This window comes from Eubalaena glacialis, chromosome 20 (assembly GCF_028564815.1).
Source record: "Eubalaena glacialis isolate mEubGla1 chromosome 20, mEubGla1.1.hap2.+ XY, whole genome shotgun sequence".
Classification (NCBI taxonomy): Eukaryota; Metazoa; Chordata; class Mammalia; order Artiodactyla; family Balaenidae; genus Eubalaena; species Eubalaena glacialis.
This window is the reverse complement of record NC_083735.1, coordinates 9,872,391-9,899,822: the sequence shown is the minus strand read 5'-3', so window position 1 is coordinate 9,899,822 and position 27,432 is coordinate 9,872,391. Positions and strand designations below refer to the sequence as shown.

At 38.9% G+C, this 27,432-nt stretch overlaps 1 protein-coding gene across 1 annotated transcript in view; it reads right to left on the bottom strand.

Annotated features, from left to right (window-relative positions):
• The window catches only part of CSMD1 (CUB and Sushi multiple domains 1), a 1,818,880-nt gene that overhangs the window by 177,214 nt on the left and 1,614,234 nt on the right, over positions 1 to 27,432 (bottom strand). Inside the window, exons 31-37 of the mRNA XM_061177359.1 lie at positions 26,626 to 26,742; positions 22,553 to 22,666; positions 21,050 to 21,145; positions 13,018 to 13,221; positions 11,884 to 12,008; positions 11,418 to 11,514; positions 3,722 to 3,826 (exon numbers count right to left, since the gene is read on the bottom strand). Of these exons, the coding sequence (XP_061033342.1) occupies positions 3,722 to 3,826; positions 11,418 to 11,514; positions 11,884 to 12,008; positions 13,018 to 13,221; positions 21,050 to 21,145; positions 22,553 to 22,666; positions 26,626 to 26,742 (858 nt within the window). The remainder of the gene's footprint in view (positions 1 to 3,721; positions 3,827 to 11,417; positions 11,515 to 11,883; positions 12,009 to 13,017; positions 13,222 to 21,049; positions 21,146 to 22,552; positions 22,667 to 26,625; positions 26,743 to 27,432) is intronic.

The following is a 27,432-nucleotide window of genomic DNA, read 5'->3' as shown; positions in this document are numbered from 1 at the left end:
TCTGAAAGATCAATATCTAAAGCAAAAACAGTAAAAATGTTTTGTGGGCTTTATAACATGTAAAAATAATACGTAAGACAATAATAACATGAAGGATGGAAAGAGGAAATTAGAAGTATATGCCTGTAAGTTTCACTTCCCCTTAAGTGACATAATATTATTTGCAGGTAAGCTGTGTTATATTAAAGATGCATATTTTAAACTTGTCTAGGGAGACCATTAACATTTTTAAGAGTTTATCTAATAAGTCCATAGTGGAGATAAATTGGAGCAATAAAAAGACTCAGTTAAACCAAAAGCTGTCAGGAAAAGAGGGAAAAAATCAACAAGATACAAATAGGATCAGTACAAACACTCCAACAGGGCTCATGTGTTTAATCTTATTTGTCCTCCTCCCACCAAATTCGACTGAAATAAACTTGTTTATAAATATTTACATATACAATTGGCCTCTGTATCCATGGGTTCTGAACCTGTTGATTCAACCAACCACGGTTCAAAAATTTTTGAAAAAACACATTCCAGGAAGTTCCAAAAAGCAAAACTTGAATTTGACGCAGGTTGGCAACAACTGACATAGTATTTCCTTTCTATTTACAACTATTTATGTAGCATTTACATCATATTAGTTATTATAAGTAATCTAGAGATGATTTAAAGTATATGAGAGAATGTACAGAGGTTAGGTGTAAATGCGACAGCATTTCATTTAAGGGACCAGAGAACCTGTGGATTCTGGTATCCATGAGGGGAGTCGGTGGGGGGGGGGGGGTGTTCCTGGAGCCAATGCCCCACGGATACTGAGGCAAGACTGTATATATTGTTTCATGTTGAATCCAAGAACAGTTACTGCCATATTGTTCCCCAGGAGCAGGTTCCATGCTATATACCTCAAGGTCAGATTTTGTATTTTCCAAGATAAACCAACATCATCATCGTTCCCATATCTATAATTTAAAGTTCCCAGAAATCTAAAGTTTTCGTTTGGTTCTTTTTCTTCAGATCGGAGCTCAGAGCAAGAGTGAGGCTTGTATCCTTCTGCTGCCTAACTCAAGTTTCCAATCAAGTCCAATAATATAGATGGCTGGCTAGATGGCTACAGGCTTGTATGAAGCATTCAAAGATGCTGGTCTTTTGACCTTTTAGCTGGATCGTACAAGATCACAGAGAATCTAGATCACACATACCACACCGGACCTCCTGGGAATCACTTTCGCTATCGTTAATATTTTACAACTCATCCCTTCAGATAAAGTGTTGGTTTTTTGTTTGAGAAGTTCCTATCAGTGTTTGTTTGGAATTACGGACCGTCACAATTAACAGGGCCTAGCCTTCGCCTCCATATGCGAAAACTCAGACTCCTCAGACGGAAGCAGGCGTGGACTTGCCACAGCTCAGGTTTTAGGGCCAGAGCGGGATCTAGAGCTGGATCTAGAACTGGATCTCCAAGACTGACCCCCAAGCTTCCTGATCCTCCACATGCCGTTCAGCTGCTCGTGGCAGGTGGCGTCACCACCTGTAAAGAAGCGCAGTCTGTGTGTGCCTTCTGATTGGACAGCTGGGATATTTGGACAGGTGCTCAGTGAGCTGCATTTGTGATGAAACACAGCTGTGTCTACCTGTGTTCATTCTGTAAGTCGTTAGCAGTCTGACTCTGACCTGGGCAGGCTGAACACATGCTAGGTTCTGTTCCTTCTCCTTTAAAAACTGAGCATACCTCAAAAATGGTGTTTTTTGAGGACAAATGAGTAAGCAGCCGTAACACGTTTAGGGCGGGACCGGGCATAAATGTGTGCTTGTCGTTGTTTTTACTGTTATTACATGGATATATATTGTAGCAAAAAGCCTGAATTTAGAGACGTGTGGATTGGCAATACACGTTAAGGTTGATGCAAAAATATGTTAATGGATTAAGAATATTAGATAATCTTTTGAAAACTTACTTCAACAGTCCTTCTGCTGTTTAGTGTTCACCTTAATAAGATTAATTCTACCAAGACTTTGTATAATCCAAATTTTAAACGGACACAAAGAATTAGAACAGAGAAATGACTGCCTCTAAGTACATGGAAGGTAATGCCATGAACCTCAGAATGCTGTTAGCGTCCGAAAACAACCACTCAGAAGAGAAAATCACGAATGAAAACGTAGCATTCCGTGCGGCCAAGTAAAAAATAAATACATTAAGTAATGAAACAAGGCCTTAAGATTCTTGAACAAGATTAATTTCAGTAAGAAATATGTTCGTCTCTCTTTTAATGAATTTTATCAGCTGAGAATAAAGTGAAATGTAGGTAATTACTATATTGTTGGAGCTGAAGTCTGTGTGAGTACACAGATAATCGTACACAGTAATTGTAGACTAATTATTTTACTAGCACCTCTTTCTATAAGGAGTGAGTGAAGAGCCAGAAGCCACAAGGTAACTTTGAGAGGAAGAAATAAGCACATTCGTCAATTCTAACACTGCTAAAAATATTAGTGAATTTATTAACACTATCATAAATAAGGTTTATAGTTTCGTATCTACAGATGTTCACAAAACGTATCAAAGTAGCAGATTTTTCCAGACATATCCTCCATAAATAGCATCCATAGTATCATTTTACGCTGTCACTAAAGTAGTCCTATTCAAATAAATTGGAATAAACTTGCATACAAATGCCTGTAATAAGTAGGGAAATTTAACCGGAATGCGAAACAGCCCTGTGGTTTGTGTCTGGTTCAGAATATTTATCATCAGCTGAAAACCTGGCCTTTCAAAAACATGCATGCATTTACATCCCAGCAAACTGTTCAAAGGATCACTTATTAAAGCTTATCCATGTATTTGCTTATTTGCAACTGCTTATTAAAGGAGATGAATATCAACATTAAGCATTTTTAGTGCTTGAAAACATGTCCTAAAATAAACTTTACTCTCATTGGAAATTCTTATTTCACTTTTACAAGGTTTACCTGCATAATCAAACGCCAAAGAAGATTTGTGAATTTGACCTTTGTCATCCCATTTATCAGACTATTAACTCAGTCTCACATCCATTTTTAAAAGGTTAGCATCTACTTTGCATTACCTTCTTCCAATTAAAATGAATAATACACAAAGGCAGGCACTAAAGTGGCTGCTCTTTGCTAGTCTGATTCTACCAGCCTCTGAGACTAGAAATAGAAAGGGCTTATGACCATAATCTATTTGGAAATTATGACTTTCTACATTTTTGGAAACTTATGTGAATATTTGCTATCACTTACAAGAAAACTAGTAATATTACAAATGGTTATTTTGTACTTTTTTTTAACACAAACAACCTGAAAGCATAGTCGCTGTTTTATCTAATTATTCCAGATGCTAAATTCTTCATTTCCCTATTGTCTTTCATAATATAATTATAATATATAATATAATAAAAATATAGTTCAATACAAGAATATATTATAATTATAATTATATATATTATATTACAAATATATATATATTATAAATTATAATATAAATTATATTATAAATTTCTAAATTATATATATAATTGTTATAAAATTATATAACATAATAATAACATAGTTCATAGAGATCGGTTTTGTAACACCCAAGTTCGTGGAACTTCCAAACATAGTTTTAGAATAAAATTTCACTGTGTACTAAGGGCAGGGATCTATTTTCCCTTTAAGAAAATTACTCAATATCCCAGTGAAAGCCAGATGCAGAAACAGGTGACCTTACTTTTGTATTCCAGGTGGAAGCCAGCAGCTGCCACGCTGATATCCGACTGGAAATGCAGGTAGAGCTGATTGGATGTGCTGTTGAGCAGTGCTGGCACCGTGGTACCTGTGAGAAGTGATGCAGGTTGAGCTTTAACATCAGTGATGTGTTCACTCTTTGCATTATAAAATCAGTAAGAATATCATACTAAGTGATACATGTTAGAGAAAGACAAATGTTACAGGATATCACTTATATGTGAAATCTAAAATATAATACAAATGAATCTATTTACAAAACAGAAATAGACTCACAGGCATAGGAAACAAACTCATGGTTACCTAAGGGGAGAGGGAGGGAGGGAGGGAGGAGGGGATAAATTAAGAGTTTGGGATTAGTAGATGCACACCGCTGTATACAAAATAGATAAACACAAGGATTTACTGTAGAGCACAGGGACTATATTCATTAACTTGTAATAACTTATAATAATTTTCAGATTATAATGGAAAATCATCTGAAAATATATACATATTTAACAGAATCACTTTGCTGCACACTTGAAACTAACACAATATTGTAAGTCAACTATACTTCAAAAAAAGTCACTGAGGATATTTGTTTAGGTTTACAGATCCCTTTAACTTGTCTGATCGTCACATATTTAACCCAAGTATTGGCTTTGATGGTTATACTTTTAGCCACTCTCGTCTTCCAGGAGCAGTAAGAAATTCCACATTTTCTCTGCCCTCCTCAGGCAGATGTGACATCTCTTTATCACATCAGTGAAAATACACAAATTTTTATGCTTTACCATTCATTTGATTCTTCACATTGCTTTCTTTTATCAACATAACCATTTGCTTTTTTTTTTTTTTACTTGTCATGAACAAAGAGGGGACAAAGTCTCAACACGCAAGTCGTGTGGAGGTTGGGGACGCAGTTAGACTGTAGATCTGATGCAATATATTACCCAGAAGAGGTTGCACCTTTTGACTGTATATTCTCTTCTCTATCCCTGTGTGACTTGTACTGAATAATGTTCTTTCTGAGATCTGCAAATGATTTCAGTGAAACACACATGGAAAGGAAAATACAGGTTTATTTTACATAATGCCTCGTTTAATTAAAATGTTCTAACCTACATTATAGCAGCTGAGAAATCAGGAGATTTAGTGATGCTGAGGACCAGGGTGACAAAAAAGCCATGGTACCCAAGGTGCCGAGGAAAAGCGTGTGTTCATCAGCCAGAAGTGTAAAACGTGTGGTCGGAATGTATTATAATATGGGAAAACAATAAGCTAGCTTAAATCCCTTTTTACCTAAAGGGTGCATGCTTGATAGCCTACTGTATTCAAATCACTCTCTGAATAAGTACACACTTCCTATATGTGAAGGAAATATCCATCACGTAAAACTCATCACGGTGCAGGCAAATTACTAGATGAAGATGATGCTAACGTATAAAGAAAGAAATATAACTTTAAATAACAAAACAAGGAAATAAACTGATAATTATCCAAGACAGATGAAGAATATTGCAAGGATAATATCCTTTGTCACCCTTCACTCTCTGCTTAAATGATTCTAAGATCCTCCGACAGCTGTAATTAAACCAATGACTCCAGGTAAGGACTCCAGCCATCCGTCCCATCACTTGGTTGTCAAAGGCTCTTGGAAGATGATGTGAACACAACTCAACTCATAATCATCCCTGCAGAGCCTGGTTGACCTCCTGTGTCCTCACGTCCATCCACACTGTTAACACCCACTGAAGTCCTCCCATCAGAGGTCCCCTCCCTCTCCGTGACCTGTGCTGCCCTACAGGCAGCCATCAGGCCCTAACGAGCCAGCCTCCTCCATCCTTCTTGGTTTCACTCACTCCATCCCTCCATCTTTACCACCGTCATCCCAGCACAAGCCACCAGTGCTATTAACCAGGATGAAGGGATAGTACCGCACTCCTGTTTCCTGAATCTACTGTTGCCTCAATCCAATTCATTCTCCACTCAGGAGTCTGAAAGCTCTTTTTAAGATGGACACATGATTATGTCATGTTACAGTTCTCCTAGATTCCTGGTCATCTTAGGATAAAATTTCAGCCTCCTTGATTTGACCTAAAGACCCTGCCCGATCTAACTACTACCTGCATTTCTAGCTGCTTCTCACTGCTCTATTTCACAACTCATTTTCCCATTCAAGGTGTTCCCATAGTCGTAGTCTGGGTTGCTCTTTCCCTCTCCTCTATCCATTTTGCCTTTCTTATTCCTACTCATTCAAAAATCTCCACTCTTCTCAAACTAAGCCTCTTACTTATTCATTCAATAAATACGTGTTTACCACCAGATGAGCCTTGTAACCACCTCTCCATACAAATCAATTACTTTCTGACCTGGTGCAAAGCAGAGATTCCCCTGATTAGGATAGAGCCTCAAAGACTTGAACTTCATTAAATACTTAAGGACGATGAGCAGACCGATCTTGCCGTACAGAATATGGACTTTCAAGGTTCCCATCGGTCTGCCACTCCTCATCTTCACAGCAGTCGCCGCTTACAGCTCTTGTCTGAAATAGCCACCACTGATTTTCAAAGTCCTTTCTGCCTTCTCCCTGCACAGTCCTTACTCTGCACACAAAATAATCTTTTTACAAATGTATAATTCTTACAAATTTCATTTCTAGACATGGGTGTAAGAGATGTATTTTATTAAAATTCCAAATCAACTTCAATATGCTTTGAGGATTCCTCCTGCGAAATTTCATTATTGGGGATTCCCTCCCTGCCCCAGGATGGTAAACAGTCCCAGACTTGTGGGTTCTCTGCTTTTTACTTCCCATGGGCTCATTCCCCAAGCTCACACGGTCCCTTGGATCCCAGGAGTTCCAAGGCCTTTGACAGTTGCTCTCGGCCTTTCTAAGTGCATCCGGCTACCACCGTCCTTCTGAGGTCCTGCCACCTCCATGTGACCCTGCAGAAATTCAATGATCACTTAAGTTCCCAGAGGGAGCCCAGGCCTGGGGAACTCTCTAACCGTCTTTACTGTCAGTCTCCTCAAGCACTTCATCACCGCCCGCTCTGCTTTCGAAAGCTGAGCTTCCTGCAAGAGCAGAGGGAGGAGAGGGTTTTCTCCATCTAGGCCAAGGCACAAGCAAAGACCTGGCTCTCTCGTGGAATGAGGGTGGGAAAAATACCAGTGGAGTGAGACGCAAATAACACCCCAATAAAATATCCTATTCCAAATGCCAATGAGTTTTTATTGATTCCTAAAAATATATTCTAAAAATATATTAAGGACTTCTTGACCTTGGATCAGCATGTAGAGTCTCTTAAAAACTCTTTGGGTTTATAGTTTCACCCTCAGTTTGAAGATGTGCTTTAACTAGTAATGTGTATACTGACTGTGTCTTTGGCCAATCAGTATAAAGAGTGTTACTAGACTGTTTTGGAAGAAGAACAGTGATAAATGGAGGACAAAAGAAAACACCAGGTCCACTCCTTAAAGACTTTGTGTGTGTGTGGGTGCATGTGTATGCCCACACGTGTGTAAATTCTTTGGAAGCTGGATTCCCCACTTGAGATTTGGGGGCCTGTGTCTCAAGCCATTTCCCCTGCCTACCAAGGTGGGGCTGTCTCTGGGAGGTGGGGGTCTTTTCGGAGCAGAACCGTTAGTATACAATTCACTATAAGACACTCTTAATGTTTGCTGAATGATAAACATTTAGAAAATGTCTTCACATTTAACCCCTTTGTTATCTGACCTTGGTTTGATGGATGAAGATAGATAGATAGATAGATACATACATACATAGACTTTTTTTTAATTGCACAGTCATGGAGGGGGAAACATAAGCCTATTCCTTCTGGTCAGCAGACACATATAAAGAGAGATTATTCCTTGAAACTAATTAATAGCTAATGGAGTGCAGATAGGGGAATGTTGCAAAGTGACCTTAAGACAAGAAGGAGACATCCACCAAAAACTCCAGTTTTAACCCATTTTTGTTCAAATTGTATGACGTTTGCTGTCCTCTCACTCATGTATTATTTCTGTATGTTTGGATAATGTCTGCAGAAAGAACAATGTTATCTAACCAGGTTAAGTTTTAATTATAGCACCTGTACTACTTTCTGCCTGGTTTTACCTGTAACTTCAGGTCATCAGTGTATTTAATAGCCTCCAGCCCCCAGTCAAGTCATTTCCACACACAGGTACTCAACACACACTTTTGACTTTTTGTTTATCTTCCCTAACTGTGTTACAGTGGAATCAGAAAAACTGCTTCCACTCCTGACTCTGACACAAATCAGTTCTGTCACTGAAAACATTTGAATGTGTTCTAATTCTGTAAAATAAAAATAACAGTACATCCCTTATATGTGAGTCATACATGTGCTGTGTGTGTGAAAGTGCTTTGTGGATTATCACGTCCCCTCTAAATGTTCTTATTAATTGCAGCAAGTAAATTCATGAACGACAGTACTGTTTGTACTTCTGTGATGAAATATAGTCATTTGTTTTCCTACAAAAGATGCTGGATCTCAATGCCCCAGGTGGCATATGAGGCGTGCTGGGGGTGCTGGGAGGATGCTAGGCGGCCGGCACCTGCTGCAGCCACAGAGAGTCCTGCCCTGTGCGCCCCTGCAGGGGGCTCCCGCTTAGGGCTCTGCTCAGAATGGACTCTCAGAAGAAGCTTATTCCCACCGTTCAAAATGCAACTGAGAGATTTTTTAAAAACTGTTGCCACAGGCAGAATACTTTTGATCGCATTGTCTCACTGTGACCTAGATAGAACCGCACACACAGAAAGCTGAGAAATTGCATTACAGCTCTGCAGACTCCACTCGCAGCACATGGATATTTACTTTCCCTTAATCCCGATTGTCAGCTACAAATTGGTATGAATTTTGCTCTGTCTTATCCACTTAAAATTTATAAGCTGTCTACTTCCCAAAATGATTTTAAATGGCTTACAATGTGAGTCCTACATACACATGGCTATCCAGACAGAAAAGGAAAATCAAAAACTTGAATTTATTCAAGAAGTCAGTCAATTATTTTTCCGGAAATATGTACCTCTAACAACTACCCATTCTTGTTTGTTTTCAGTCAACAACTAACTTTTAAAATGGGTTCAGATTCTCCTCTGTAAATATTTTGAAAGTATCATAGGAACAAAAAAGTGTAAAACATATTTTAAACATTTTAAAAAATATTCAGATTTCATGGCTGATGTGTCATTTCTTCCATATAAAGTTAAAAAAAGACTCCTTTTAAAATATTTTAAATAATTTTTAACTTAAAGTTGCAAATATAGTACAGAAAACTCCCATATACCCACTATCTGGCCATATATTACATAATAATGATATCTATGTCTATGTTTCCACAATACATATGTGTGTAAAATTATTTTATTCTAAACCCTCTGTGAGCAAGTTGTAGACATGATGACTCATTTCTTGTAAAAACTCACTGTGCATTTCTTCAAACAGAGCAGTTCTGAAAAAAACCCAAAAACAAAAACAAAAAAATCTAACACAGATGCAACAGTACCATGTATTCTACAGAAATCACTGGAATTTCGACAATCTGCCAATAATGGGTTTTCCAGCAAAAGTACTCCATCCATGATTACTTCCCTTCAGTTTTTTTTGTCTGGAATAGTTTCTTAGTCTTTCTTTCCCTTTCATGAACTTGATACTTTTGAAAGACACAAGCCACTTTTTGTGTGTAAAATATTTTTCAAAATCAATTTTTATTTTGGAAAATTATAATTCAAAAAATTATTTTTACAAATTATACCATGATAAAATTTAATAAAAATTGCTCATGTGAAATATTTTTCTTTAACATTTTATAAGTTAATCAAATGCATGCCTGAAAGGATTTGTTGTTGTTGTTGTTTACATAGGGGGTTCTCACGATTTTAGTATTATATCAATATACATTTAAGCTGAGACTACACTCGAACATAAGTTTAGAAAATGGCATTACCAAAGATTGGGAGTGAGTAGTTTAAAAAAAACAAAACAAAACATGCAGGGCTGCTGTGCAGTAATAAATCAGATGTTTTCACTGCCTTAAGTCTCAGTGCAGCCAAACTTCAAAACCAGTCCTCCAAAAAAGATGAAGGCATTTAATAAAATGATTTTTCTTTAGCAACATAACCTCCAAAGAGAATGTCTGATGTTCTCTGTGACTAGATTCAGATGGTGATGCATTTTTGGCAAGAATATCAAAACGTGATGCTGTATTCTTCAGAGGTCACCATATTTGCTGGCTCTCAGGGGTGTGATGGAGCTGCCTTGGGATGCTTCCAGAGGCTAATTCAGGGCACTTCCTCTCAAACTCAGCTTTTAGTGACATCATGCTGGTTGTTTGAAATCAGCCCTGGTGGGGGTATTCACACACCACAGCAACTGCAATTCTAAGCCAAATCAAGCCTTTTTGTTCATATGTTTGTTTTGAGAGCAGGTTTATCAGTTCACCAATGCACAGGTGTCCTGATACTGGAGATCTTAACATGACTGCCTGAGGAAGGTGGTGTCTGCCAGGCTTCTCGACTCTTGAGTTACTTCTTTCCTCCTTTGCAGTGAATGAAGACTAGGTGGGGAGACGCACTGAGACTGTGGCTCTCTGTTCCTCACCGAAATCTCACACACTAGTTTTAGCATTCACTGATGTTCCAATGTGAATCATTTACTGTCCTAATGGTTGCCAAACGGTGATTCTCTAATTCCATCTCCTTCTAGATTTATTAGTTTGGATTCTGCAAGGGAAGGCTTTCTCTTTCACTCATTCCGTTCACGCATGTATCTATTTACATCAGTATGGATCCATACATTTCTATTTTATACGAAATGGTTCATCATGTGTGCTTTTCCCATCAGAGCCTTGGAGTCAGCAACTCCCTAAGAAGCACTAGTTCCTTTAAGGGAGAATGGTATGTAAAGGGATATCTAGAAACCTAGAATTGGGTATGAGGTGGGTTCATGGCTACTGGGGTTATTGTTTTACATCTCTCAAAAGACAGAGGTAGGAAATACGTACACACACACACATCCACATCCACACTTATATTTTCCTCTATGTCTACAGCTATCCATATGAAGACCATGAGTTCACACCAATATCTCGAATTCAAATCCGTCACAACCAGCTCCATGCCAGCCTTCCTCATTTCCACGTTTCCAACTCCCTTCTCAGTCATTGAGAAAGCCAGTTCACATCCTCCTCCATTTGCTTGCTTATGTTCTCAGTTCTCACGTGTGTCCCCAACCTGCCATCTGTATCCCTACCCCCTTGCTCCACCACCTCCTTACGTGGTCCCCAATTGTGCCAAACACGTCCAACACGCATATGAGAAAAGGAAAATCAGCCAATCTGAAGTTCATTCTCCCCCCCGCTCACACAATTAACTTCAGTGAGACACCATGTTGGGTCCACAGGGTAATAACCCACTCTTTCTTCCCAGCTCGGGGGTCCAACAAAAGTGACCCGCTGCCTTCACATCAGCACTCCTGCTCATGGATGGCAAAGCTTTCTCTTTCACACCTGCATTTTGGTGCTCTTGTTCTAAGGCTCCCAACACTAGAGAAACTGTTATGTATACAGAAGAGCCTCCTAGAGAAATGTCAGCATTGAGTGTTCTCTTGCAGTTTGTCAGTGTCTGATGGTTCTGATTCACAGAAACAAGGGGATCGGTGCCATCTTACCTGAAAAACTCCCTAGTCTCGGCGCGGTCGCGTCACCGCCGTCGTAAATCTCAAGAGAGTCCCAGCTCTGCTCCGTGGCAAAACTGATGACTTGAATCTACCAAACAATAATAGTAACTTAGTCTTTATTTTTTGCTTAATAAAATTAGACTAGTCCAATAGGGTCTTCATGAAATTAAAACTATACATGTAAGAGGAAAGCGAAACCAAAGAAAATAGATCATGGAAGTGACATCCAAAAACTTCTACAAATAGCACTTCTGATAGATTTTATTCTAAAAGTCTATCATTTTTATTTCAAATGTAGGAATATGATTAGAAACACTTTGTAGAAATGGTAAGAAAAGAGAAACAGGTTATGGTTTATGTATTTAGAATAACCAATACAAAAAGGGGAAAAAAAGAAAGGAAAAACCCGTGGACACAAGCTTTGTTTATTAGTAGACTCTGGGCTTTGAGAACTTACCTGAATTCCCGATCCCTCTGTAACTATGATCTTCCATATACAGTTTAAGTTGTTACCATATGGTTCAGGGTAGCCGGGGGATAAAATTGTACCTCTCCGCTGAGTGAAATTGCCACTGCAGGGGACTAAAAGACAAACCCATATTTAGTAAAAATAAAGTACAGTGAAGAACAACATTAATTTTGTACTTAGTGTTCTTTCACTGTGTGATCAGCTATTAAGAGATATTTTACATGGACTATGGTACTTTAAATGGCATTTTTAGCCAAGGTCAAATTTAGTCTGTTCTCTCTCTTTTTTTTTTTAAACATCTTTATTGGAGTATAATTGCTTTACAATGGTGTGTTAGTTTCTGTTTTATAACAAAGTGAATCAGCTATACATATACATATACCCCCATATCTCCTCCCTCTTGTGTCTCCCTCCCACCTAGTCTGTTCTCTTTTAAATGATCAATACCATAGATTATTATCCGCTATGCTGCTAAGTCTTAGGCACTGTCTAACGATGTCATCTCTGAAGTGAATTCTGTTTAGAGTAACTGATCTACTACAATTTAAGAAGCTCTGCAGAGTTTTCTATACGCAGACACACAACCCAAAATGATATTAATGGCATTTATGAGCAAATCCAGAGAGGAGAAGAGACACTTAAAATGCACAGATGAATTCAAGTGCTAAATCATGATTGCACTGGAGGTTCTTACACAAAATGAAGCAAATAAACTATAACTAACAATGGCATTGTTATTCAGGCTGCGTTAACCTATTACTTTTCAGACTTTCATCAGCACCAATTTATTAAAAGGGCATTACACAAGTAATATAACAAATCAACATTGTAGTGATTTTCCCCCAAATGAAATTATGTTGTATACCCATGGCTTGAGACGGCATACTTGATAAGCATCGAGAAGGAAAACATGTTTCATACTTGTTAATCTGATGAGTTGCTCCCTGCAACAATAATTTTTAGGGTTTGGCTGCTACTCAATTATTTCTGATAACTTGCCCTTTAAATAGGTCTGGAGCATGGGTCAGTTCATGTGGACTGAAGTGCAGCTCTTTGGTGCTGCTGTGAACCCGGTACGGAGGACCACGTGCACGTTATCCCGCCTTAGGGACACAAGCTTACCTACGCAGCTTGGGATTGTGTCATTCCACTGAGCGAGAGCGTTGGGCACGGACTGACAGCGGATGGCCATGGAGCCCTGGAGTAGGTATCCCGGGTTACACTCAAAGCGAACGATGGAGCCTGCTGAAAACTCCAAACCAATTCTCCTCCCATATCTGGGCTCGGGGACAGAGCTGCACTGGGTGTCACTGGTCCGAGGAACAGCTAGAGGCAAGACACACAACACAACCATCTGCATGTGCATCGTGAAGCCACGATATTTCCTTGAAAATAGAATTTAAGATGAGTCTAGAAAGAATTTATGTTAATGTGGAAATTAATAATGCCTTTCACAGTCTCTGTAGGGGACGATTTAGGGAGCACTTTCACATCTACACGCATCTTCATGTCGACCCTGAGGACCACCTCGTATTCCCATTTCTGACGAGGAAAACATGGCATATGGAGAATTAGTGCTTTATGAGGACTGAGTGACATTCATGCATTTACAATTAATTAAGCACCCAGATCATTGCACCAGTGATCATGAGATGACTAAGAACTTGTACTTATCCTCGAGGACCTCAGACTCTAGTAAGAAAAGCTGTTACATAAAGGATTATTTATAAATGGCCATGGTGATTTAATAGCAAAATTAAAAATAGAACTACCATATGATCCAGCAATCCCACTTCTGGGTATTTATCTGAAGGAAATGAAATCACTATCCTGGAGAGATATCTGCACCACCATGTACATAACAGCATTATTTGCCATAGCCTAGCTATGGAAACAACCTCCATGTCCACCAATGGATAAATAATATCATACATACAATGGAATATTATTCGGCCATTTAGAAAGGAAGGAAATCCTGCCATTTGCAACAACATGGATGGACCCGTAGGACATTACGCTAAGTGGAACAAGCCTGTCACAGAAGGACAAATGCCGCATGGTCCCACGCACATGAAGCAATTAAGAGAGACAAACTTATAGAAGCAGAGAGCAGATGGTGGCTGCCAGGAGCTAGGGGAGCGGCAAGTGCGGAGCTGCTGTTAAACAGGTATAAAGTTTGTCATGTAAGACGCCCAAGTCCTGAAGATCTGCCATACAAAGCTGTGCCTATAGTTAATGGTGCTGTATTATGCACTGCTAATTTTAAACAACGTAATCCGTTCATTTTAAACAATGATTTAAAAGATTTAACCTGAGAGGGTAAATCTCATGTTACCATAATTAAAAAAACCCCACATACCATAGGAAAACGTACAACTAAACAATCCATTCTGTACAGAAAGACTTGGGAGGGAACAGAGGGGAATGGGAGTTTGCACCATGGTCTGAGAGCAGAGCTGGTAATAAGACCCAGCCGATGGCCTCATTCCCAGGGGTCTTCCCATTGGACCAGCGTTTCTCCGAGGTGGGAGGCGGGGATGGGAGAGCAGTTTGGGGCTGGAGGGAGTGCTGACACTTCCCCAGGGTGTCTAATATTATAACTGTCCGTTTGGAAATGAAAAAAAGAGACTATACAGCAAAGAACAAAGTTTAATAATAGATTCCAGCTGGTGGGGACATCATTTGGCCTGAAGGTTGTGAGAAAGGTAACGAGGCGCTCTGACACTGACAGCTGGTTGCTGCCCGGCCGGAGAGCGAGCTGTCCTCCTGTTGACCACACACAACCTCTGAGGCCACTGCCTGTTCGTAACCACAAGCAATATCGGGGACACTACGCAATCCACAGAAGAGAACAGAAATTCCCCTCTCCAGACGAACATGAATCATGACCTCTACTAATCACAGTTGCAGCCCTGCTCTGTTCCTTCTACACCCGACATAAAAACAAAGATGCCCATCGTCACAGTGAACCCGACAGCGCTGAATCCAAAGCAAAATCATGCTGCCTGCGGTCCCGCCCCAAGTCACCCAGCACAAGCCTGCATCCTATAACTACCCCCCACCCCCTACTTTCTTCTTGTCCCCGGGTTCTCCACGGTGTGTGGCTCTTATGGTCTTTGATGCTGGGCCTGGCGGCTGAGCCTCATTCCGGTGAGATGTGTACTCAGGTTGCAGATCAGAATTCACTGATAGGCAGTGAATTATCGCTATAAGAGATTTTTCTATTTATAAAAAGAGGCACGAGATAAAGTTTGAAAAATACTTCAGCGGCAAAGGGGTCTGCCACCCCAAACGGACTCTTTGAGAAATAGAGCCACAAGGTATGCACTTGGGAGTCTGCATTTTTGGCTTCTGTCCCTGAGTCAAAAGTCAGTTTGTGTTTATTGCCTCCAAGACCCCGTTCCTCTCCGTCCTCGTGTGCCTTCAATTGAAAGGGGTCATTTTATTTAAAAATAATCCTTCTGTCTTTAAGATCCTTTCCCTAATTCACTGGCATCTTGTTTTGAATTGAACCTAAACAATAAGAGACACCATTTGGGTAAATTGCTGGTCAGGAAGCAATTCTACGAGAATTAAAAATAGAACTACCATATGATCCAGCAATCCCACTTCTGGGTATTTATCTGAAGGAAATGAAATCAGAGAATGGAAGTCAGAAGACTGTTTTGATGAAACTATGTTTCAATTCAGTGTTGAAATATTTTTGATCAGAAGGCAAAAGTTAATAAAATTGTATACTGTCTAATAGCTATAGTCAATAAAATTAATGATACTACAGAATGTTCTTTTCTGTAACTGAAAACAATGCAGAATATAAAATATTCTATTGTAATAAAATATGGCTTAAAACTTATATTTGCCATATTTTTATGTCTGGGTTTTTTGTTACAGTCGAACAGTAGCATGAGAGCGATAAATAAATAAATAAACAAATGAATAAAATGATATCCCACAATCAATTCTTGAGAATTTTTTACAAATATGGAGAAATATCTCCAATCTTAACTGTTCTATTTGTCCTGAACTACTTGGGAAGCACCCTGTATTCGTGGCCAAGTTTCCACACTTCTCTAAGTGGCCTCACACACAGCATTTTTCCAGGGTATCACGAATGAGGAGAAACACACCACTGAGGGTCATCTGTAGACATGTCACTATTAAACCTTTCTTCATGAACTTCAGAGTTGTCTATTTTCAAGGAAAATAACAATAAATGAATAATACTTGCAGTTGAATGAAATGATGGAGGACAATTTTTAGAGGAAGAAGTTTGCAAAGCGAAGAAACCAATTTTAAGTATCTGAGAAAGTGGGACAGAGGAAACCTAGGAAATAGAGGCATCAAAACTGCATGTAATATCTGGGGGAAAATTCCAGCAGTTAATCCATGCCGATGAACTTCTCCCTTTCAGCCCGTCCTCTGGGGCTTGCCCTCACCTGGAGGTTTCGGGCCACATCAGAGAGAAATTCTATTCCGGTAGCCATTATTCTCCATCTTTCAGTAAATGCTGTGCACTACCGTGAAGCAAAATTGAAATCAGCCCAGTGCCAAGTGGACAGGGAATGGGGCCAGCCTGGAACAGAGGGTGATGAACACAGTGACCGGCTTCTCAGGCCGAGGACTGTGTTGGTTCAGAGACCGGGTGGTATTCTCTGGGACTTTCAGGACACTGAAAACGGGCGATACTGTGAATATGGGGAAAAGAGGAACGTCATGTGATGGACTCTTACATCACCACAAATGCTCTAAGCCACAGATATGTGCATGCAGTTCTTTTACTGCACCTCTTTTAGAGTAGGTGGAGTGAAAAAGAACAACAACGATAATAAAATAAACCTGAATGCAGACAAGAGTAACTTGTCCAAGTGAAGCAGTCTTTCCTATTTCATTTAGTGACACAGGGACATATTCTATTTCTGAAAATCACTCTGTTCTCGTAGTTTAAAAACCTGATTTGACAAGCCATTACTAGTCGGTGAATTCAAGCATACATCACTGAATTATGCACAAAACTTTATGCTCAATCTTCTTTGTAAAAAGTATGCATTTTATAAGCTCTTGAAACAAAATGTGAGTTTCTTAGAAGTGGAAAACCAACTAAGCTGTGTAATTTACGCCATGTGAGGAAACATGAGGCCCGGGGGAAAATCAACCAAAAGATGTATTTGCATGCCTAGGAAGGACCTCAAGCAAAGAAAACCTTACTGTAAATTCCTCCTACCCAAACTTAGAAAAAGCATTTCCATCTCTCTAGCTCTGTTTCTGGTATCTGTTTATTTTAGGAAAACCCTGGCAGAGGACAGTCCTGATAGCTGCTGAGTCTGGGAGACTGGCAGCTGGAAGGCTAAAGGCAGGGTGCTGTGTCAGGTGAGGCTGGGAGATGAGAAATGTGACCTGGAAAGACAAAGATGCGGCCAACTGGCATTTGTAAGTTGTGCACAGTGGGGAGGTTTGATATAAAAGCACGGCTTCATTTTCCCCTTGAAATATTCAGTAAATCCTGCATGGCTTACTAATTTTGGTGTGAGTGAGTTATTTTGAGGGAACTGAAAGGCGGGTTGAATTCTACACTGAAACACACAAGGAAAATAGACTATCTGTGGAAATAGCAGGCATAAATGTAAGACAATTGCAAATAGTAGTAAATTGACGAGACATTGTCAACCACCAAGTTTAACACAGACACATTCAGTCGTGTGCACAGACAGAGCAGAGAGGCAGAGGGTAGTGTAGACAGTTTTCATAAATGAGGATGTGCCTCAGAGTAAGCAGGAAAGGAGAAAAGAATACTTGCTCTGCCTTTGTTGGTCTCTGTGGCCACATAGCTTGTTTCTTGTGTTGATTCCAGTGTTAACAAGGTTGATTCTAGTATTAAAAGGTGTGTATTTTGGGCCAGAAAAAGTCTCTAAGTGCAACATAACTACTTCACAGAATAGAATCAAAGGGACTTTAATGAGAGCGGGTTTCGTGTACCAAGAGGATGCTGGGCTTTTCTCCAGCCCTGGCAGGTGTCTCGGCGGTGGTGCTTGACGGCCACTAGTTGGTAGGCCAGACTGCAATGAGCACAGTGGCCATGAGCAGCAATAACATCACCGTTATCGTCCCACTAGAGAACCCAAGCTCACGTTCTCGACTTTATTCACCATCCTAGAGACAGCTCTTCTGGACAGTGTAGGAAAGGGGACCCCCACCGGGGGTGTGGAGAAACAGCGCTGAACTTGCTAAGAAATAGCAGGTGAGTCTCCAACACGGCGGGTTTCTGAGGACTATTTGATTTTTATGTTTGCATTGACCTAGAAGACCTTGACATTAGGGGTAGTATATTTTCTATGGAGTGACAAAGAGCATTAAAACCTGTAGAACCACATTTACTGATGGCAGGTTCTGCCAGTCTCTTGGTCCCAGAGCTTAGGAAGAGGAGGGGCAGCTATGGGAACCCCCACCATGGACATTCAGGGAATTCCAGGGTGCTAGCGAGTGGGGATGGAGGGGGGGGTTTCTCCTGGATGCATAAAAGGAAATCTAAAACACTCTGAACACGTTCATGTTTAAAGGCAAGCACTGCACTCCTCCTAAGTGTTCAAGGGAGATGTTACAGTGTCCAGAAGTGACTGTTAGAATGATTACAGGGGCTCTCGCTCCAGGAGGACGCACTGTGGTGTGAAGGGTCACCCCATTAGCCTTCTTGGGTGCCCATGTGTCCTCAGGCACCCTCTTACCTCCCTCACTTCTCAATGTATCCTTCTACTCCAAAGCAGCATGGAAAGCAAACAAGCAAATAAAACCCAGCAGAGACATAAAAGTTACAATACTTTGTAAAAAAAAGCCTCTATACTTCCATTTCTTCACCAGATCAGAGGGGCAGCTACATCCTCACCACCACTGTCTCCGTGTTATTCACCAGGATGACACGGAGGGCAGGAGCTGCCTGGGTCGCGCACTACGGGTTTTTTGTACCTGACACCTGCACTCATTCCTCACCCAAGTCTGAACAGCTCTTTACGACAGAACTGTCTGTGAACAAGGGTTACACAGCCCATAGCCGTGCAAGTCAGAACGTCCCTGTGCAATTTTAAGCTTTAATAACTTATGGAGGAATGGAGTCGTAAGTGGTATGTGAAAGCACTATTCAGAAAGTTTTTACACAATAGAGTTCAAATAATTTCTAGGCTTCCACTAAACTACTATCTTTCAGAAGGCCATGTTCAATTTAACTTTTGAGATGTACTGAAAACTTTCCCAGGTGCTCCTGAGTGATTTATAAATTGCATTCATGATCCTAGCTCTTTAGCTCCGAAGGATTTAGCTTTGATAAAAAGACATCCATTTTTGCATAAACTCACTGTAGGAACAAAGCAAGATAAGGAGATATATTGGAACTTTAGAAGAAATTTTGAGTATGTCAGAGACATATTCTTAAGTTAGAAGAAATACTGAGTATGTTAGAGACATATTCTTAAGTGCAAGGAAAATATATTCCTTCTATAAATGATTTCCTCTTCTTTTCACTTTTATGTATGTTATACATTTTAATGATAATATGTTGCTTTAAAACAAGAAATATGATTTTAAAAACCATGACTTCTGAAGATAACATGTGTAAATAGGACAGACATAGGGTCATGTGCTTCAGATATTTTATTTGATAATCTGATCAATTTTCTAATCTTCATCAAAAATTAAAGGAAGTCCCTGATTGAGGCAGACAATTCCAGGAACTTGAATTTTTCCAGGACAAAAAATGTACTTAAACCAATCAGTCCAGTTTCCTTAGAGGTCACACCAACTTACTTTGGTTTGTGAATCTGCTTCTGCAAAGTAACACAGAATTTATTTAAAGAAAATTAGAAGTGGGTGAGAGGTGAGTTGCCTAAACTGGACCCGCTCCTATAAAGTTCATTTTAAAAAATACTGGTTTAATTATTTATATTTTAACAAAGGTTTAATTAGAACAATGTAACTCATTTTAACATAATAGCATCATCACCCAAGCAATTGCTCCTTAAACTAGATTAGAGATATTTTTCCTCCTACCTGCCCATCAAACATCATTCTCACTCTTTCCATAACTTTTAAATCATCTTATTGCCGAACACTGAAGGGTTTTTATCGTGAAATATTTTGAGGCCATACATTTCACAGTGTGCAATTATCAAAAATCATTTATGAATGATATGACAGATTGTTACTCTCTATAATTTTATGAAAAACATGATGTTGTCAAGCATGTTTTCTGGAGGAGTCTTTATTAAAGGAAAGAAACCATTGCCAGAAAGTGATTCTCCTCCACTTCTGAAGAAAATGTTCAAGAGCGGCCTGTAATCTATCCAGCCTCCAGCAAAATTGAGACCTAGAAAAGCTAAGTATTCTTAGTTAGTTTATCGCTGAAGATGACAACCTCTTTCCCATCTCAGCTGTACAGGCATCGCAAGTCAGATCCAGAGTCAGGCTCTGTGCCTCTGAAAGTGGATGGACAGTCCATAGGGTGTTTTTTCAAATTCATGTAATGGATATGCAAACTGAAGGCGAACTAGAAACAGGAAAAAAAACTGCATTGTTCAGAAACTTTGTGCAATCCCAAGCATTCTGAATAAGCTCCAAATTCAAAAATAATTATAAAGGGGTGAAAATGCCTAAAGTTAATAGAATACAAGCGAAATAAAATAGGTATTTCAAGGGATAGAAACATGGATGGTATTTTGGATTTAGTTTGGTTTTGTTACATTTCCTTGACAATTAGTTCTTACAGTAAGATTTGAAGTTGCACCATGCGTTTTAAGTGTATTTCATTAAGACAGTTACTAAAATCTATTACGAAATATTTTACTTAATTTTAACTAGGTTAGGCGAAATATTATAATACATTTGAAATCGTTTTGCAAATTGTGTTGCGCTATACTAAGGTAATCTAATCAATATTTGTTTCGTCATCATGCCAGATAATCGAAGCGTTATTGTATCTTTGTCTTAGAAGTATCACATTTAATTGTCAAAAGAAAAAACTTTAATATTTTTATTAAATAATTTCATTCTAAATACATGGATACCCTCAAATTCTTAAATATTAAGAAAAAGTGCAACTCAGATGTTTTGGTGTTGAAACCAGTGGTACGAGCACAGTGTGTGGAGCCGGGCGAAGGCGGCAGAGACGCACCTTGATAGACGAAGTGGAAACCCCGCGCAGGCGCCCCACTCTTCGCGCTGAATCGGAGCAGAATCTGATTGGATGTGGCCAAAGGCAATGTTTCACCTGGAGGGAAAAACAGACAGAGATAACACGCAGGATCCATTCAGTGCACGGCCTGTGGTGGACAATGTTTGGGAAAGTAATCATTAACTTGGAATTGCACTTTTACTTTTTGAACTTTCATAAAACTTTGCTTTGGCGTGTAGAACCCAAACACATTGTTTCTACAAAGATTTAAAAACTCTGTTCTTGCCTTGACATTCCATCAAAATGTTGTTTTCATCGTGATCTCCTTTATGCTTCTTTTGAAGAAAGCACTGATATAGGCCAATTAGCTGATAATGTGGGAAACAGAAGTGGGTGAATCATTGACTCAGAATCAACTTTGACAGTTACTTGCTAGGATTTTACTCAGAATTAAGAAAATGTCTCAGAATCCAAAGTTGATTTTAAAAAAAATAAAGAACTCAGAAAAAAATAAAAAACCTGTGAAATGTATTTTTCAGCTCTTAATGTGCAGGAATGGTCTCAAGTACTCTGAGGGGCATGTGAATCGCTTAAGCTTTTCAGAGGTGAATTTGTCAGGATGTATCAGCATTTTAAATGTGTATCTTCTGATGCATTTCTGGACATTACATCATTGGACATTGGTCTTAACAGGACATAGGTCTTAAGACCTGTGGTTAGTAATACTGGGCAACTGGAAATAACGGAATCTTAGCCTTGGTTGATCACAGGCTGTGACGCAGGAGTATGGCTTGATGTTGTGTTGGTAAATGATGACAATGTAGCAGTGGTACGAACGAGGGCCATGGCATCCATGAGGGGTTGGGGTAAATAAACTCCTTCATTAACCCATCTGAATACTATTCAGCAAATGGTGTTTGGTGTATATTCATATTTGTTGATAGGGAAAGACCTCTACATGTGATTTTAAATGAATGTATGGGATAAAAATTAAATTGTGAAAAATATCCCATGTTTTATGAAGTCCCATGTATGTTTACATGCATATATAGGGGCACACGTGAATGTATGTATGTGTATACACATCTGCACCTTTATAGACGTGTGACTGTGGTGCATCTCCACATGTATGCATTTAAAAGTTTGGAATGAGTCAGACCAAAATGTTAATAGTGTTTATCTCCAGGAAGATTACGACACTTAGAATAGAAAGTAAAATAACAAGATAGTTTATTACCCCTTTTTTCTGATATTTTAATTTTCACTGAGATGGATATTATATTTTCCACAATCTTAGTAAGCAAAATTATAAAGACAGGTGGTTTTATATGTGGGATAAAAATACATTTGAAATTTTACATTGAAAATAAGATTTTACTAAACAAGCAAGTTCAAAGATGATTAAATTTCTCCTTCACAAATGAAAATAAAAATAGACGAGTTTAAAATTAATTACCCTGGCTGTGTAACTAGAATTAAAGACACAATTCACTGAAAGTTTACCTGAATGAGACCCAGAGAGTGAGCTGAGAAGTCTGGCCTGAGGGTGCGTTCCGTCAAACAGTTCTGTCAGGTCATTCAGTGCTGTCTGGAAATAGGCAAACTGCCCAAATACCACTGAAAATAGAGGGGGTGGGATGGCACAAAATGCTTTTTTAAAATGAAAGAAATGAAAATGGTGATCATACCATTTATAGATACCTCCAAAATATCATGATCCTAAGAATCCTGTAAAAAAAATTAGCTTATTTTCTCTGCTTTCTAAAAGTTTTCTGTTGCTTAAACAATTTTATTTTGCTTCTTGATCTTTTGGTACTTAATAAAAGGAATAAAATTACTGTTCCATGTACAGTTTGAACATTAAATGAAGACTTTTTTTCTTATAATACTATGTTAGGATAGTAGAAGAATAGCCATAAGGTGGTCCTATTTCTTTAAGAGTAATTAATGACATTTTATTCAGTGAACAGTAGGTATGGAATCAAGATACCTGTTGGTTTTTAAAGCATGCAATTAGTTGGGGAATTTAAAATTCTTCACCTATGATTATGACAGTGCCAAATTCATATGAACTCACTACAATTTATACACGATTCAGCAACATATTATAGCAATTTCTGACTTGTTTTACTCTACAGGTTATGTATCTTACAGGTTACGTAAATTTCAAGAACACACTTCCTCCAAGTAAAACATCGCAAGTATTTTACTATTTCAAATTTAATCATTTTTGTATTCAAATGGATAATATACAGGGCCTTTACAGTATTTAGAAAAACTTGTGATTTAGTCTTCATTTACAAGCAACGATCAACAATTATCTATGTGTAAGGTTTAAACTAAAATCATCCTAAATCATTCTGAACAAGAAATGGAGGTGTGTGTACCAGTTATACATGAAAGAATTAATCTATGTGTTGGCAAAATGGAGGAAAATCTAACTATAGCAGCTGGTGTGTATTTATATTATATTGTATTACATTATATCATATCATATATGTGGCATATATTCTATTACATATATGTATTACATACAGTGCACATATACATGCATGTATAATATATTACACATATATGTAAGAGAATATATGCATATATATATAGTACTTTAAGATTTTATAATTTTCTAGAGAAGCACAATTAAAGGAAGCATGTGAGCAAGGTGAATTTCCCAGTGGCTAAAGTGCTCTGAACACAGGCGCTAGAAAGAGGGACAGAACTTTCTTCTGGATCCCATGAGGGAGGCTCCTGCGTGCACAGCCCTCCCTTCACTGTCCCCCCACCTCAACATTCAGTCTTCATCTTGTTTGAGTCTCGTTTGTAGGAGAAAAGTGAATCTCACACACATAATTCCTACCTTCTTTTCAAGAAATGTTTAGAAAGCATAAGCTTTATAGTGGACACTAAGAATGAAGGGCTGATCAAGATAGAAACTTTGTCCCAGGAACATCACATGCTAAGGTCTGTGGTAGTTCCCACAACAAATACAGAGCCAGAGTGTTGGTGTCGGGAAGGAAGAGGGGCCTGAACTCAGGGTGGGGGAAGAGTCTTCCCTGAAGAGCTGCTTGGCCTGAGTTCTGACCTATGACTGTTCTCAACCCAATTGTCCAAACCAGCAGACATCTGCCAAGGGCCATAGCTGGTCAAGGAAGGCTATTCCTGCAGCTGGAAGACAGGGGATGAGAAAGTGCAGGCGAAGGGCGTGGGCGGGTGTAGGGAGGGAGGGGTGGTTTCCAGCTGTGGAGACAATGATGTTTCATGGGGGAGAGAGCATTCCAGCTACAGCCTTAACAAATGAGAACGGAAACCCTTTTTGTGTAAGAATGGGACACAAGGGGTTATTTCAGCAAGCGAACATAAGGAGCAGTTTTTGGCAGGTGAACGGTCTGTTTTGCTAACACTCAGTGGATAAAGGGGGCGGGGGAGGGACGGGGGAGCAAGGCCACGCAGCCTGAGACTTCACAGCCCTGAAGGCCAGGAAACGCGTGGATTTTGCTCTGGGGGCAAGAGGAGTGAGTGAAAACGTTTATGAAGGTGTTTTCATGATCAGATTTTTGTTTTAGAAAGGATACTCTGGTGATGCTTTTGGATGAAAATAGGGAGGAAATTAGGATATCTGATGATCTGTCTTCCATGACACTTCCCATTCGGAACTTGTGTAAGAAGTCCCTTCCCACAATAGGGACAGTCACCCCATCCCATAATATTTGTTGGGCATCTCAGGCACCCAAAGAGTATTTTACTCATCTTAGCACTTATCACAATCATTGAATTAATTGTTAATTGATCGATTCACTTCTCAGAAAAGAGTAAGGAAGAGGGGGAAGAAATAATAGATAAGGTAGTATAGGTTTTTATTAAGGATTCTTTATAACTATTTTATTCCAGACTAAAGTTTTCTGCCCAGATAGAATATGATAAATTTATGCCATTAAACCTTTCATATTGGGAAATTATTATCAATATTTAGGATAGGAGTGTACCTTTTTTCTGCTGAAAAGTCATAATTGTGTTGTGACAACTCAATAAAATTTTATAATAAACTAAAATCATAAACTCTGGCTGCTACATTCTATTGTGATAATTATATTTTATCAAGTATCCATGAATAAAAATAAAAGGAATATTCATGGGAAAGTAATTGGAGGAATGTTGTTGGGAATTTAGGTGAAAAATGTATTAACTGAGGCTAAATAAGGGACTTTAGAGGCATTGGTCCAGCATAAAGAGTGAAAGTCTAGGACTTATTCGAAGTTTTACTGTCCATTTTTTATAACAAAATAAATATTTTGAAGCCCAGTCTTTCAGTTTTTAAATGAGATTGACATTTTCCATGTGCTCATAAAGTGGACCCACTCTCTGCCTTTTGGGAAGCTGGTCCCTCTGCCTCTGCCTTGGTTTCCATGTTCACATCCATCACTCTCCAAGTCCCAGGCACATGCTCCTCTTATCATGGCAAGATGATACAAGGAGAGCCTTGCCTGAAAACTCAACCATCCTTGAGAACTGGCGGAAAGCAGAAGCTACACGATATGGCTTAAGAGACTAAGCAAGTTGCGTCGCACAGTTCATGAAGAGCCCGTGATCTAAAATACCAAATGCTGAAACAAGTGCTTGGGGGGAGGTTTTCATTTGATTTTAAGAAGCCTGTGATTAATATAACAGAAGTTCATAGAAATCATTTGTCTCCCATATGCAAGTTTCTTAAGCAGAAATTAACTTTCTTGTCATATAATTGCATTTTTAAAATGTTTTCCCTCAAACAGAATCTAACCTTAGAATTTTTATCTGTTTTATTTCTATGAGTGGATGGCTGCTATTTTGAGTGTGTAGAAAAAAACCTTGACTATGTTGGGCTCTAAATTTTACTGTTGGGAAAAAGGAACTATTCCATAAAATTATAAAAGCTACTATCTGGTTGACTCCAGGAAAGAATCCAACACAAAAATATTTTCCTGGTCAAGAGTGAGAGGGAAGATGTGGGGATCCGGTGTTGAGTAAACCACCAGGAAACCACCAGAGAAGGATCTTCTAGAAATGAAGCCATCCCAGAAAACTGGCTCAGGTTGGAAGCAAAGTTTAGGAGGGAAACCAGGATGCCAGGTTTGGAGGGGTCAGATAGGACTCTGCCTGCTTTTACATCTCCTGTCACTCAAAGGTGTGTTCACTGATCCAGTGATTTCCAGCATAATCAATAACCAAATATATGTGCCCATACCCCACAGGCTGATCAGTGTTCCCCTGGCTCACATGTGAGGGTGCAATCCTCCTCTACACACTAAACAACCAAAGGAGAAATGCTTTTTTCTAACAAAAATAAGAACAAAGGCAAATTTATTCTCTCTGATTATTCTGGATCAGAATCCGAGAAGGAAATTGAAGAATTTTATATCACACTGATAAAAGAATTGTAGTGGATCTTGTATAAGACATGTTTGGAAAACCTGTTACTTTAAGTCATCTTCTTTTATATTATTCTATTATACCAAGAGCTGGGATATTTATTTATAAAATGATGGAAATATTAACACCGAAAGAGATATGACAGTGAATTAAAAATAAGAAGAAAATCTTACCAAATTCCTTTGGTACCGTTATGGAATAGAGGCAGATCTGACCAGCTGTATAATTGTGAGGGTAGTTGGGTGACAAGACCACCCCTTCTGATCCAGTGTACTGGCCTCCACAGGGGGCTGAAACAGACCAACGGAGAATTACGTGCTGTGCGTAACCACATGGCAAGTGACAGGTGACCTAAAAATGAAAGCACTGAACAAATGAGCATGATTATTCAAAAACTTAACAAAATATCACAGTTAAAAACTGATTTTACATTGCTACCAAAAGTAAAATAAAAAGAAAAACAAAGACTGACGAGGTGAGAAAAAAAGTAATTCAACTTAAGAGGAAGACCTAATATTATTTTTAAGAACGTTCTCAGACATGCTAAAATAATAATGAAAACAGTTGTCATGATAATAAAAACAGGTCCAATAAAGAAAAATTCTTATCAATACGTCAAAAGCCTACCAGAACTTTCTGGTTGATATCAACCATCATATTAGCTTAAGAGATACAAAGATTATTTCAGTTTTCTACTGTCTTTATATTACTATGGGACTAAAAAAAAGTAATGTTTACTTTTAGTTCTTGTTGTGTTTTCATCGTAGATTCAGCTCAAGAGTGACATGTATAGTTACTAGTGGGTGTGGGGTCTCTTCCTATAAGTTCCATTGAGAGCTGAAGGAACCCAAAACTACAAAGTCAGGGCAGGTACACTGACGAGGTGTTATATGCACAGTTCAGAGAGAGAGCGAGTGTGTGTGTGTGTGTTTATTTTCCCTCTGATCATCTTTTTACCCCCAGCATTGCTCTTGCTGAGA